At 48.0% G+C, this 14,286-nt stretch overlaps 1 protein-coding gene across 8 annotated transcripts in view; it reads right to left on the reverse strand.

Annotated features, from left to right (window-relative positions):
* LOC119950617 (rootletin-like) overlaps positions 1-14,286 on the reverse strand; it is a 136,616-nt gene that overhangs the window by 49,301 nt on the left and 73,029 nt on the right. For all 8 annotated transcript variants that reach the window (XM_038773206.1, XM_038773210.1, XM_038773209.1 and 5 more), the window contains exons 23-28: positions 12,791-12,934; positions 7,873-8,111; positions 7,397-7,556; positions 5,867-6,034; positions 4,053-4,437; positions 3,446-3,666 (exon numbers count right to left, since the gene is read on the reverse strand). In XM_038773206.1, coding sequence (XP_038629134.1) covers positions 3,446-3,666; positions 4,053-4,437; positions 5,867-6,034; positions 7,397-7,556; positions 7,873-8,111; positions 12,791-12,934 — 1,317 coding nt within the window. The remainder of the gene's footprint in view (positions 1-3,445; positions 3,667-4,052; positions 4,438-5,866; positions 6,035-7,396; positions 7,557-7,872; positions 8,112-12,790; positions 12,935-14,286) is intronic.

Below are 14,286 nucleotides of genomic sequence, written 5' to 3' on the forward strand. Positions count from 1 at the left end.
AGAACAATACGTTTCACTGTACCTCGGTACACGTGACAATAAACAAATCCAATCCCTGTCAAGCCAGAATTCTAGCTATCATTAATAACTCCCTCATGAGGTTTTGCCCCAGTTTTTCCACTACAGATGTTAAAGCTCTATAAAATGGCAGAATATGTTTTTAAATTAATCTTTACAGGACGTGGGCTTCCCTGGCTAGGCCAGAACTTGTTGCATATCCATAATTGGCCGTGAGAAGGTGGTGGTGAGCTGCCTTCTTGAACCGCTGCAGCCTGAGGTGTAGGTACACCCACAGTGCTGTTAGGGAGGGAGTTCCAGGATTTTGACCCAGCAACAGTGAAGAAATGGTGATACAGCTCCAAATCAGGATGGCGAGTGACTTGGAGGGGAACTTCCAAGTGGTGATGTTCCCATGCATCTGCTGACCTTATCCTTCTAGATGGTAGCGGTTGTGGGTTTGGAAGGTGCTGCCTAAGGAACCTTGGTAGGTTACTGCAGTTCATCTTGTAGATGGTGCACACGGCTGCTACTGTTCATCGGTGGTAGAGGGGATGAATGTTTGTGGAAGGGGTGCCAGTCAAGCGGGCTGCTTTGTCCTGGATGGTGTTGAGCTTCTTGAGTGTTGTTGGAGCTGCACTCATCCAGGCAAGTGGAGAGTATTCCATCACATTCCTGACTTGTACCTTGTGGATGGTGGATAGGCTTTGGGGAGTAAGGAGGGGAGTTACTTGCCACATGATTCCTCGCCACTGCCCTGGTAACCACAGTATTTATATGGCTAGTCCAGTTCAGTTTCTGCTCAATGGTAACCCCCAGGCTGCTGATATCGGGAGATTCAGTGATGGTAATGCCATTGTGTGTCAAGGGGCAATGGTTTGACTCTCTCTCATTGGAGATGGTCATAGGTGGTCATTGCCTGACACTTGTGTGGCTTGAATGTTACTTGCCACTTGTCAGCCCAAGACTGGATATTGTCCAGGCCTTGCTGCATTTGCACGTGGACTGCTTCAGTATCTGAGGAGTTGTGAATGATACTGAACATTGTGCAATCATCAGCTAAAATCCCCCACCTCTGACCTTATGTCAGAAAGAAGATCATTGATGAAGCAGCTGAAGAGGGTTGGGCCTAGGACACTGCCCTGAAGGACTCCTGCAGCAATGTCCCAGGACTGAGATGACTGACCCCAACAACCACAACCACCTTCCTTTGTGCCAGATATGACTCCAACCAGTGAAGTGTTTTCCCTCTGATTCCCACTGAATCCAGTTTTGGAATGTCACACTCGGCCAAATGCTGCCTTGATGTCAAGGGCAGCCACTCTCACCTCACCTCTGGTCCATGTTTGAACCAAGGCTGTAATGAGGTCAGGAGCTGACTAATCCTGTTTTAAGTCCTTTTAAAAATGTACTTCTCTTTAATTACCCAGCTCTACTGTGGTACTCTGCAAAATATTAAAAATATTTATTACTAAAATTATTTACTTCCAACAACCATTTATTTCAGTGCCTTAGGCAAAATTAGACAATCCTGTACTTGTCCACCTCTAGCCCCTTTAATTTAGTTTGTACTGTTTCTCTGGAGATGTCTGAGCAACTCAGCTTAGATTCTGTTTTACCTGGTATGCCTGGTATGGCAACTGCTCGGCCCAGGACCGCAAGAAAGTCAGAGAGTCGTGAATACCGCCCAGTCCATCACACTAACCTGCATCCCATCCGTTGACTCCATCTACACCTCCCGCTGCCTGGAGAAAGCGGGCAGCATAGTCAAAGATCCCTCCCACCCAGCTTACTCACTCTTCCAACTTCTTCCATCGGGCAGGAGATACAGAAGTCTGAGAACACGCACAAACAGACTCAAAAACAACTTCTTCCCCGCTGTCACCAGACTCCTAAATGACCCTCGTATGGACTGACCTCATTAAAATACACCCTGTATGCTTCATCTGATGCCAGTGCTTATGTAGTTACATTGTATATCTTGTGTTACCCTATTATGTATTTTATTTTATTCCCTTTTCTTCCCATGTACTTAATGATCTGTTGAGCTGCTCGCAGAAAAATACTTTTTACTGTACCTCGGTACACGTGACAATAAACAAATCCAATACAATCCAATCGAACCTGCTTTACAGGGCCTAGCCCGCTCACAGCTAACTATATAGATACTGAGCATCTGTAATATTCTTTAACCGTGCCCTTGTCAGCATTCTTATATCCTCGGTCACTCTGCTATGGTCTTCTCTAGCTGACCTCTGACTCCGAATATAAACAAAAATGCTTTCCCCATTACATTGAGATTGCCATTACATCCCCAGAGTGCGGAAGGAGGTCATTTGGCCCATCGAGTCTGCACCAACCCTTCAAAAGAGCACCGTACCATGGACCACGCCATCGTCCCATCCCTGTAACACCACCCAACCTTTTGGACACTAAGGGGCAATTTATCATGACCAATCCACCAAAACACTAAACTGCACATCTTTGGACTGTGGGAGGAAATCGGAGCTCCCGGAGGAAACCCACGCAGACATGGTGAAGAAAGTGCAAACTCTACACAGACAGTCACCCAAGGTCAGAATTGAACCTGGGTCCCTGGCGCTGTGAGACAGCAGTGCTAACCACTGTGCCAATATGTTGCCCTTGAGCGAAGATGCGGATCTGGATCCGGATCTTGGAATTTATTTATTAAAGGATCTGTTAACCTTGGGAGTTAGGGTGACTTGACTTATTTTAAAATTGAGAATGTTGTTGGTTATTTTAATTTAGAATGTTGTTCATTATTTTAGAATGCTGTGGATAGTCTCAGCTGCAGTGGTGCAATTTGTCACAGCAGTGAAAATGTGAGCAGAGTTTTCGGAGCAGGTTGTTGGAGGTGGATTGGCCTGATGCCTCCTCGGTGAGATGGAAGATCGTAAAAAGATTTATTTTTGTGGCATTACAGTGACAAGGTATCAATCAGGCAGAGGAAAGCCTCAAGGAAGAGCTGCATAATTGTAATAATGTTGAGTCAACACAGCGTGGTAGAGGTATGCACTGTAATGAGGTATGTACTTGTCTCTTGTTCTTATTGGATTTATTAGTGATTAACTTATATTGCGTCCTCTAGTTTCTGACCTCCCTAGATATCTCTGTATCTACCCTATCAAATCTCTTCATAATTTAAAAAACTTCTATTGGCTCAACCTTCTCTTTTCTACAGCATAGAGCCCTGAGTTTTTTTTTCAGTCTTTCTTGATAGCTATAATCTATCTATTCTGGTATCATCCTTGTCCATCTTTATTTAACCTTCTCTGTCCCTCTAATCAAACACTGGTTCCATTCCATCCTTAACCAAACTCACTCACTCACTACCCATTTTACAGATCCCACCTCCCCATCCATGGCCCCTCTATTCCTCCTTGGTCTCGCTCAGTACCAGCGAAGATGATCCAATTTCCATCCTTACCCGGTCCCTCTGTGTGTCTCTCAGCTCCTGAAGGAAATCCCGCAGCGCTGCTCGAACCACTTCCGGGTCAATGTCGGTCACAAGTTGCTCATTGCGAGTCGGGGAGAAGGAGTGTTCAGGAGACGCAGAGCGGGATCTGATGCTGTGTTCAGGGGTCCCGGTCTGAGGAATGGGGCTGCCATGGCCCCCGTCCACTGCGGTAGTGAAGGTGCTGCCAAAACCTAAAATTCACACAAGATACAACAGGCGTCAGTCATGGTTCACTGGGTGGTTCGCTTGCCTCGGAGTCAGAAGGTTGTGGGTTTAATTCCCAGTCCAGAGGCTTGAGTACCTGACTCAATCTGGCACTCCAGTCTAGGGTTAAGGGAGTGCTACACTGTTGGAGGTGCCATCTTTTGGCTGAGGTGTTAAACTGAGGGCTGCCCTCTTAGGTGGCTGTAAAAGAGCTCGATAAAGAGCAGGGAAGTTTGCCGCAGCATCCTGGACAATAAACATTCCTTAACCAACATCACAAAATACAGATCAACTCCTCATTATCACATTGCTGTTTGTGGGTATTGAAACCCCAGGAGCTGTGTCAGAAATCCTTTCTGAAATATGTGCCTACCTTTTGTTGGAGACTGTGGTCTGTGGGGTGAGCTGCTGTGTCCACGGATGGCGGGACTCTGTGTGCGTCCAGTCCGGCTGATTCCCAGAGTGCGGCGGAGGGCAGAATGCAGACTCCCCAGCTTGAACTCCGTGTCCCGTTTCATCCCCTCCACCCGTGCTAACTCAGCCTCCAGTCCGGTTACTCGGCCCTCAGCGGCGCTCAGCTTCAGGCAGAGCTCGTGGATCTCACAGTGAGCTTTCTCCAGCTTCAGCTCCAGGTTGCGCGCGTTGTCCAGAAGCTTCTTCCCGTTTCCCTGGGCCTCCTCCAGACTGCCCATCAGCTCTTTCTCCCGGATGCGGAACTCCTGCTCGACCTCTGCCATCTTGCGCTGAAGGTTGGTCACCTGCAACGACAGGACACCTGCTGGAAATCCCAGTGCTGGCGTGACAGGAAAACCCTCCGAGGCTTCTAAACCCTGCTTGATTCTCCCCAAGCCCATTCACAGCACCTCAACAACACAACAACAGTCAGTTTGTTTCTGGTTGCAATGCAGTTGATAAACCAGATAGCATCAACAGTAAGCAAACAAACATGTTTGGAGGCTTCCTCCGATGAATAAGTTTGCTTATCTAGTGAGTGACAGAACCGTACATTTCAGGAAAATCCTTGTTCCCATTCCATTATTCCCTGGATGAACTCAAGTGAGTGGTTTGGACAGTGTAAATAGGGAATAACTGTTTCTACTGTCACGTGGGTCCGTAACGCGAGGACACCAATTAAAGGTAATTAAACAAAGAACCAAAGAAGAGATGGAGAGAAGTTATTTCTTGCAGCGAGTTGTTTGATCTAGAACGTACTGCCTGACGCAGTGTTGGAAGCAGATCCAATACCGACTTTGGAAAGGAAATTGGATTAAGAGGATTAAAGGGTTTACAGCAGGGGAAAGCGACTAACTGGGCACCTCCATCAAGGAGCTGGCACAGTCTCAATGGGCCAAAAGGCCTCTTTCTATTCTTTATCATTTCAACCTGGTTCAGTAGGTTTATTTTTTAAGATCCATTTCTTGTGCAGGATGTGGGCGTCGCTGATTAGATCAGCATTTATTGCCCATCCTTAATTGCTCTTTAGAACATGGTGGCGAGTTGCCTTCTTGAACCGCTGCAGTCCACGTGGTGTAGGTACATCCACAGTGCTGTTAGGGAGGGAGTTCCAGGAATTTAACCCAGCGACAGTGAAGGAACGGCGATATATTTCCAAGTCAGGATGGTGAGTGACTGGGAAGGGAACTTTCTGGTGGTGGTGTTCCCAGGTATCTGCTGCTCTTGTCCTTCTAGGTATTTCCGATATTGGGTTTGGAAGGTGCTGCCTAAGAAGTCTTGGTGAGTTCATTGGCTTTGGCGACCCTGAGCTTTGGGGGCTAAAGTTATTCCAGGTTCCGACCCCAAACCCCCCCCTGCTAGAAAATGCAAATTGGGATGTCAGGTGAAGATAGGTTGGATTTGGCTGCGATTTTGGCCACTTTCAGTAGATACAGGACCTGGTCCCCGAGGGAGGCAAGTGCCTTTGGGAGAAATGGCAAGAAAAGTGACAGAAAAGAGGGAAAGTGTAACCGGTTTTGCAACCTTTTCCCAATTTCCCACCTCTGTTCCAATCACGGCGACTGCCCCACAGGAACCAGAACCATCCACACAGGCACAGGATCTTTTCAAACCAGTCGGCTCAGTGCAACACAGAGCAACACCTGGACGCACAAGTGATTGGGGGAAACTGCACCCTGCTTTGTATGTGGGTCACAGCCTGGTAAGTGCTGAAGGTTAAGATAATTTCTTCACCTCTTTCCGAGCGGATTCGCGGCTGGATTCAATTTGCACTATTTTCTGTTTTAGTTCAAATGACTCGCGCCGGCTCTCCTCCTCTCGCTGCTCCTCCAGCGTGACGCGAGCCTGGAGCTCCAGAACCTCCTTACTCTTCTTTGTGTTTTCACTATCCAACATCTTCACCTGCAGAATCAAAGTGAGAATGGTTAAAGGGATAGAAATAAAATACACGCTACCTCACCGTATCCGAGTGCTGGGATGAAAGGACTGCGATGGAACGCAACAACCCTCAGGAATGGACAACAAAGTCTTACTGCAGTAAAGGGATACAGCACTGTTGTTATGGAGCGCAGGGTCCTCACTGCACTAAAGCAAAGGGACTTCTGTGGTTGTAAAGTGCTTCAGAAAGTCCTGAACTTCTGAATGGTGTGAGAGAAATGCATGCCGTTCTTCCGTTGGTCAGTTTTCAACACGGTAAACCATTTGTCTTATCTTCTTGTCTACTCTTTTCAAACGTGCTGGTGTCCTCCACTGTAGGCCCCTTCATCTGAATTTATCAGGACTAAAAAAGTATCAGCTGCCAAGCAGCTAGGTTAATTTAGTGGTCTCTGGCTCAGGTGTACCTCTGCCGGACGACAGACAAAATGTTAAGATAAACTGCGGGAGGAACAACGAGGCCCAGTTTAACAGGGCATCAAGTTGGCCTTCAATCTAGGCGGGATTGAACGGGGCACTGAGCTGTCGCCCATTCCAAGCGAGACTCAATGGGGCATTATGATGGCACTTAATCCTAGCTCAGGTAAACAGTTCATCGAGTTGGCATTCAACTGAAGCAATGGTTAACATGGCGTGGTGTACAATTCAACCTGAACAAGCAGAGAACCCACCAGCGAAGGACCACATTACAAGTAGCCTGAGACTCAGGGGGTGTGGAAATATTTGTGTCACAGGCTGGATTGTGGGCAGTGGGCTATGGTAGAAGGACTTTTAAGAAAACTAAAAAGTCATTGAAACCCAACAAGGTTGCCTCTGTTCCACAGATCAGCAACACCAACCCACATTACATCATATCCCTTAATCCCTTCCCTCTCTCAAGATGTGTCTTGAATCTATTTATACTACAGGCTTCAACATTCTTCTCTGGTTAATTATTCCACATTCCGATTATGCTTTGGGTGTAAATTTCCATCAATATTCTTAATCGGAACGTCCTCGTTTGTCTTTACTTTTGTCATGTGGTTTTTGAAACTTTCCCCCATCTTTGAGCTATTTGTCTTAGTCAATTTTATCAACTCCTTCCACAATCCTGAAACTTCAGTTCGGCCACTTCTTCTCAGAAGGAAAAAACAAAGTGGGTACCACTCTCAGCCCATGATGCTTAGAGAAGGTGGCTGGTTAGCTGGAACAATGCATACTCTTCTCATTTTAAATGCTCTCTCATACTGAGATTTGCAGGACCCCTGAAAACTCCATTAAACGTCTCCACATAGAAATTCCCGAAAGTTCCTAAATTCGCCTTGTTGAACCTCCCTTGACAATTGCTACCTGTCGACGCAAGTCCTGAAGCTCACGTCGCGCTTCTAGACGGGACTTCTCGACCTCTCGGAGACTCGCTCGAAGATCGGCCGACTCCTTCTCACCGTTCACCTTTGCCTCCTCCAGCACGGACAACCTCTGTTCCTTCTCCTCATTAGCTCGTTTCAAACTGAAAACACAACAGATTATAAGAAGTCGGTGGGAAAAGGTCCTCATTAACAGCTCCAGCAGCCGAAGCGCCATTATTGTTTGCGCCCCTCTCCTGAAGGTGCTTTCTCTTGTTGGGATAAAGCTCCAGTGACACCAGAAGCCCTCGGTCACCTTGGGTGAGCTATCAGAAGTCAATGGCATCCATGGGCCATCCCTATCCCAGGCACGAGCCAACAGCTTCGGGAGAGTAAGGGGATAACTGGAGCTGGAGGAAAATATATTTGCACTTCTTATTCAAACTCGGCAGGATCATTTGGTCCCGTCCGCCCCCGCACCTGATCCTTTCGCTCTCCGTTTTCTTGATGTTGCATCTCAGCTCCTGGTTGGATTGTTGAACAGCCTCCTTCTCCTTCACTTCGTCAGTAAGTGAACGCTTCAGGTCCACAATCTCTTTGCGCTGCACCTCCTGGGTCTCCTGCTGCTCTCGGATCTTACGGTGAGCTTCGATTAGGTCGCGCCGGATGCCATCACGGGCATCTTCAGCCACTCGAAGCTGCGTCTTTAGCTCCTCCACCTGCAAAAGAAAGTTGGCGTTTACTCCAGTGTGCAGGCACAACGGGCCAGTTAGACTATAAACCTGAGGGAAAAGGAGGTGAGCCTCAACTGCACTGTCCCCCTACCCCTGCTGTCCCGTGGTTGTGAGAACCGGGAACATTCAGGACTAGCTGATTGGGCGCAGCAGCGACTCATGGCCAATTACAACTTATGGTGTGGTGCGGAGCCAAGAGATGCTGGCAGGCGGGTCATGTGCGCAATCTCTAGTTTCTACTGAGTGAACTAATCTGAGTAAGGACAGAATTAGCCTCAGTGCCCTTGGGCGTGAGAGTGGAAAACAATCAGCCAGATCTCTCACTCTTCATCATGATCCAGCAGTTGCGAAGTGGAGAGGTTTAGCTATTGGGCAAGGTCAGGGTTGGCTTTAATTCTGATTCCTACCTAGTTCACTGAGCAGTTATCAGCTGACCACAAGTCCATCAAGCAGTGGTCGACACCAGGCATTGTCAAACTCGGGGGCGCGACGGCAGGTGTTGGGAGGGTCGTGGAGCCGACCGTCGTGGCTCTCCCGATCGCGCAAATCTGCGCGCAACAGCCGGCTGTTAAGAATGCCGGCTGCAAGCAGCCTTCAAAATGGCCGCGAACATGTAAATAAAATGCGGCCGCACTGTGCATGTGTGCCAGATCATCGGCGCGCATGCGCAAAACTATGCGCATGCCCGCCGATGATCGGGCAGGCATGCGCAGTGCGGCCGCTTTTTTTTTTAAACGGTCACAGCTTTTTGTTTTACAAGTTCGAAGAGGTTTTATTAATTTTATTTATTTATTTTATTCATGTAATTTTTATTTTTTTCATTTATTTTATTCATTTTTTTTTTACAAGTTCGGGGGGGGGGGTTTTATTTGATAAACTTTTACAGGAAGAAAATGCAGAACTTTGGACAGATGGAGACTCCATACTTTCCGACACCAGAAGGCTTCACCTCCATCCAACAGGTCCCATTGGAGGAGCGTGTACGAGGGCCAAAGGGACCCAAAATCATTACCTCCATTTTTGTCAGCAGCAAACAAGGTCAGAGAAAATGGTGGGTCGCGCAGGTCGGCCGGCGTGGGTCACAAAGGTCGGCCGGCGTGGGTCGCGAAGGTTGGCCGGGTTGGTAAAAATGGGTCCCTGGAAAAAAAGTTTGAAGAACACTGGTCTACACGAAACGTCCTCAAATCCCTGAGGGAAAAGGAAGTAGCGGCAGAGTGGGTTAGCACTACTGCAATACAGAGCCAGGGACCCTGGTTCAATTCCGGCCTTGGGTGACTGTGTGGAGTTTGTACTTTATCCCCATGTCTCCATGGGTTTCCTCCGGGTGCTCCGGTTTCCTCCCCCTGTCCGAAGATGTGCAGGTTAGGTGGACTGGCCTTGATCAATGAGCGGGGTTATGAGGATAAGGCAGGGGAGTAGGCCTAGGTAGAGTGCTCTTTCAGAGGGCCAGTGCAGGCTTGACAGGCCAACTGGCCTCCTTCTGCACTGTCAGATGGTTCCCTGAGCAGACTCTCAAAAGTTATTTGGCAGAATGCCTCATCACCAGAACCTTCAAAGAAGCACCAAGACCGAGCTTGGCTGGGGTGAGAATGGCACTCCCTGTCAGATCCTTCCATCTTTAAAAAAAATCTAGAGGGACGGCACGGTGGCGCAGTAGTTAGCATTGCTGCCTCACGGCGCCGAGGTCCAAGGTTAGATCAAGAGTAAGTCATAGATCTGGGAGATAACCAGCCCTGTGTCATTGATCGTGTGGAGTTTGCACATTCTCCCCGTGTTTACGTGGGTTTTGTCCCCACAACCCAAAGATGTGCAGAGTAGGTGGATTGGCCACGTTAAATTGCCCCTTAATTGGAAAAAAAAAATGAATTGGGTACTCTAAATTTTTTTTAAAAACTAGAGTACCCAATTATTTTTATCTCTTTCAGATATTTTATGAATAAAGTATATTTTAGCAAAAGAATATCTCCTGCTTTAGCTGAAAAAAACAGAATGGCTGCTCGGTGGAAAGGTTGGAGTCTGGATAATGGGACTGCCACTGCTCCCACTGTAAGAGTCAGAGCCTTGAGGAGAGCAGGGAAGAAGATAGTTTGAAAAGAAAGGGCTGATTGACAACAATAATGGAGAATCAAATCAGAGATCAAAAGAAAATTTGTCTGCAGTGGTTCAAAATTAAGAGGATTCGAATCGGGGAAATTTAGAAAAATTATTTCCACTGGTGGACGAATAAGTAATTAGAGGCCATAAATAAATTTTTTAAAAAGCGAAGGGAGAGCATTTTTTAGGCAGAATGTTGATGGAATGCAAACATCCCATCATTAACAGTGCTGGATTCAGAATCTATTAAAGTATTTAAAAATGTATAAATATAAAGGTTTTCTTCATTAAAGGTCATGGGGGCGAGCAAAGGAATAATAATCTTTCACAGAGCCAGACAAACACAATATGCCAATTGGTCCATCTTGTCTTGTAAAATTCTGCCATTCTATGTGGTGAGGACACAATGAGGAGAGCCTAGGTTGGGCCTTACCTGCTTTTCATGCCCCTTTCTTTTGATGCATGTAGGCATTGCTGGCTATTTCCCTTGAGAAGGTGGCGGTGACCACTGCTGTCCCTGTGGTGTAGGCACACCCACTGTGCTGTTAGGGAGGGTGTTCCAGGAACATTGACCCAGTGACAGTGAATGAACGCACTTGCCACTGTTCGTCGGTGGCGGTGGGAGTGAAAGGCTACCAGTCATAGCGGGGCAGCTTTGTCCTGGATGGTGTCGAGCTTCTTGAATGTTGTTGGAGGTGAGTGGAGAGTATTCCATCACACTCCTGGCTTGTACCTTGCAGAAGGACAGGCTTTGGGGAGTCAGAAGGTGAGCAGGATTCCTAGCCCCTGACCTGCTCTTGTCATCACAGTATTTATAAGGCTGGATGTCACTGTGTCACTACCTCTGCTGGGACATTATCTGTCAGGTATGATTCGGTGAGTATGACTATATCAGGCTGTTGCTTAACTAGTCTCCCAATGCAGTCCGTCAAGATGACGGTGCTCCTGAGGTTTTTGTTCCTGTTTAAGTGCCTTCCCATCCTTATCCCGAAGGCCGTTTTTAGGAGAGTTAACAGGAGTATTACAGGATTTGTATGGGCGCATGGGACTCCGAGGGTGAGAAGGGTGTTTTTGGAGCGGGGCAGGGATTGGGGAGGGGGGGGGTTTGGCGCTGCCCAACCTCTGTGGGTATTATTGGGCTGCCAACGCAGCGGTGGTGCATAAGTGGGTAATGGACGGGGAAGGGGCAGCATGGAAGAGGATGGAGATGGCATCCTGTGTGGGCACGAGCCTGGAGGCGCTGGTAACGGCGCCGTTGCCGCTCCCTCCAATGAGGTATACCACGAGCCCGGTGGTGGCGGCTACCCTCAAAATTTGGGGGCAATGGAGATGGCATGGGGGGAGCTTGATGGAGTCCCTGATACGGGGGAACCACCGGTTTGTTCCAGGGAGCATTGATGGTGGATTTCTGGGCTGGCACAGGGTAGGTATTGAGGAGGTTGAGGGACCTGTTTGTAGATGGGAGGTTCGTGAGCCTGGGTGAGTTAGAGGGGAAGTTTGGGCTCCCCCCAGGGAACATGTTTAGGTACATGCAGGTTAGGGCGTTTGCCAGGAAGCAGGTGGAGGAGTTCCCACTGTTGCCCCCACGTGGGGTACGGGACAGGGTGCTCTCGGGGTGTGGGTTGGAGGAGGGAGGATTTTGGACGTATACCACGTAATGCAGGAGGTAGACGAGGCCTTGGTTGAGGAGCTGAAGGGTAAATGGGAAGAGGAGCTGGGTGAGGAGATTGAGGAGGGGACGTGGGCGGATGCCCTGGAGAGAGTGAATTCCTCCTCTTCTTGTGCGAGGCTTAGCCTCATACAGTTCAAAGTGCTGCAGAGGGCTCATATGATCGGGACGAGGATGAGCAGGTTCTTTGGGGGCGAGGATAGGTGTACTAGGTGCTCGGGGAGCCCAGCGAACCATGCCCTCATGTTCTGGACATGTCCAGCGTTGGGGGACTTTTGGAAGGGGGTAGCAAGCACAGTGTCGAGGGTGGTAGGATCCAGGGTTGAGCCAGGCTGGGGACTCGCGATATTTGGGGTAGCAGCTGAGCCGGGAGTGCAGGAGGCGAAAGAGGCCGGTGTTCTGGCCTTTGCGTCCCTAGTTGCCCGGCGTAGGATTTTGCTTCAGTGGAAGGATGCGACGCCCCCAAGCGTGGAGGCCTGGATCAATGACATGGCGGGGTTCATTAAGTTGGAGAGGGTGAAATTCGCCCTGAGAGGGTCGGTGCAAGGGTTCTTTAGGCGGTGGCAACCTTTCCTGGACTTCCTGGCGGAAAGGTAGGGAAATAGGCCGGCAGCAGCAGCAACCAGGGTGGTGGGGGGGGGGGCATTTCAGAGGCATTGGAGAGCTAATCACATTGCTGTGGATTTGGAATCACATGTCGGCCACACCAGGTAGGGTCAACCAGATGGGTTTATGCAACAGTGGTTTCATGGACTTATAAGTCCACATTTTCATCTATTTCAAATTCAACCACCTGCCGCAGTGGGATTCGAACCCAGATCCCCGGGTCTCTGGACGACCAGTCCAGCTACAATACCACTGTGCCACCACCTTCCCTCCTTCCCTGGTTGATTATACCAACCTCGCGGAGTGCAGCCTCACGCTGTTTCAACAGCTCCTTGGCCTGCTCGCTCTGGGTCTTCATCTCCTGCTCATGAGCAGTGACAGCTTCTTCAAACCGGGCATGGAAATTCTTCAACTCCGATGTCAAATTATTAATTTGGTTCTGCAGGAAGCGAAAGACAGAATGGGTCACAGGTTGAGTGCAAAGGACGAAGCACAGGATAAAGATGAGGAATTCCACACGTGGCCTTCCCAGAGACACAGAATGATAAATGGAAAACACATTGAACAATCCACTCCTCCAGCATACATGAAGCATGAGTAAACTCCGGCAGTTTCACACACTTTCTGAGCTCAAAATAGACTAACCCACCACCACCTGCACCTCCTCACTCGTAATATTCAACAGCGTAGCTTTGCCTCATACATTGACAGAAATTCTGCAAGTCCCTTTCTATATGTTTGAATATTTTTAAGGCAGCTGTGGATAGATTCTTGGACAGCATGGGGGTGAAAAGTAATTGAGTGTGGGGGGATGCATATTTGAGGTTACCATCAGATCAGCCATGATCTTATTAAATGACGGAGCGGGTTTGAGGGGCTGAATGGTCGACTCCTGCTCCTTGCTCGTAGCTTAAGTTTGTTTGTGAGTGGGTGTCCATATCTGTCTGCTTGTTCCTGTGTCTGTCTGTTAAAGTGTTCATGTGTGTGTGATGAATATTTTTTTAAAAACAAATTTAGAGTACCCTATCCAATTAATTTTTTCCAATTAAGGAACAATTTAGCATGGCCAATCCACCTACCCTGCACATCTTTGGGTTGTGGGGCAGCATCACTGCTGCACAGTGGTTATCATTAACCACTGTGCCACCGTGCTACCCGTGTGAGTAAAAATATATGTGTGTCATGACCTGTGTGCATGGGTGTGTGTGTACCTGTGTGTGTGTGTCTGGACTTGTGTATGTGTGCGCATGTGTGTGTCTCTCTATCTGTGTGTGTATATGCATCTGCATGTGTCTCTAATTGTATCTATTTGTCTCTAGCTGTGTGTGTGTATCTCGATCTACGTGTGTGTGTATGTGTGTGTGTGTCTCTATCTGTGGGCATGTCTCTATCTATATGTGTGTGTGTGTTTATCTCTATCTATCTATGTGTGTGTCTCTATCTGTGTATGTCTCTATCTATGTGTGTATGTATCTGTGTCTCTATCTGTGTGTGTCTATGTATGTATGTGTGTGTCTCTATGTGTGTGTATATATCTGTGTGTCTGTATCTGTGTGTATGTATCTGTGTGTCTCTTTTTATGAATGTATGTATGTGTGTCTCTATCTATGCATGTGTGTGTGTATCTGTGTGTGTCTCTATCTATGTATGTCTGTGTCTCTATCTATGTATGTGTGTACGTATCTGTGTGTATCTACCTATGTATGTATATGTATGTATCTGTATGGCCTCTATGTATGTGTGTGTTTCTATCTGTGTGTGTACCTGTGTGTGCCTTTATCTATTAATGTG

This window comes from Scyliorhinus canicula, chromosome 16 (genome assembly GCF_902713615.1).
Source record: "Scyliorhinus canicula chromosome 16, sScyCan1.1, whole genome shotgun sequence".
NCBI classification, from domain to species: Eukaryota; Metazoa; Chordata; class Chondrichthyes; order Carcharhiniformes; family Scyliorhinidae; genus Scyliorhinus; species Scyliorhinus canicula.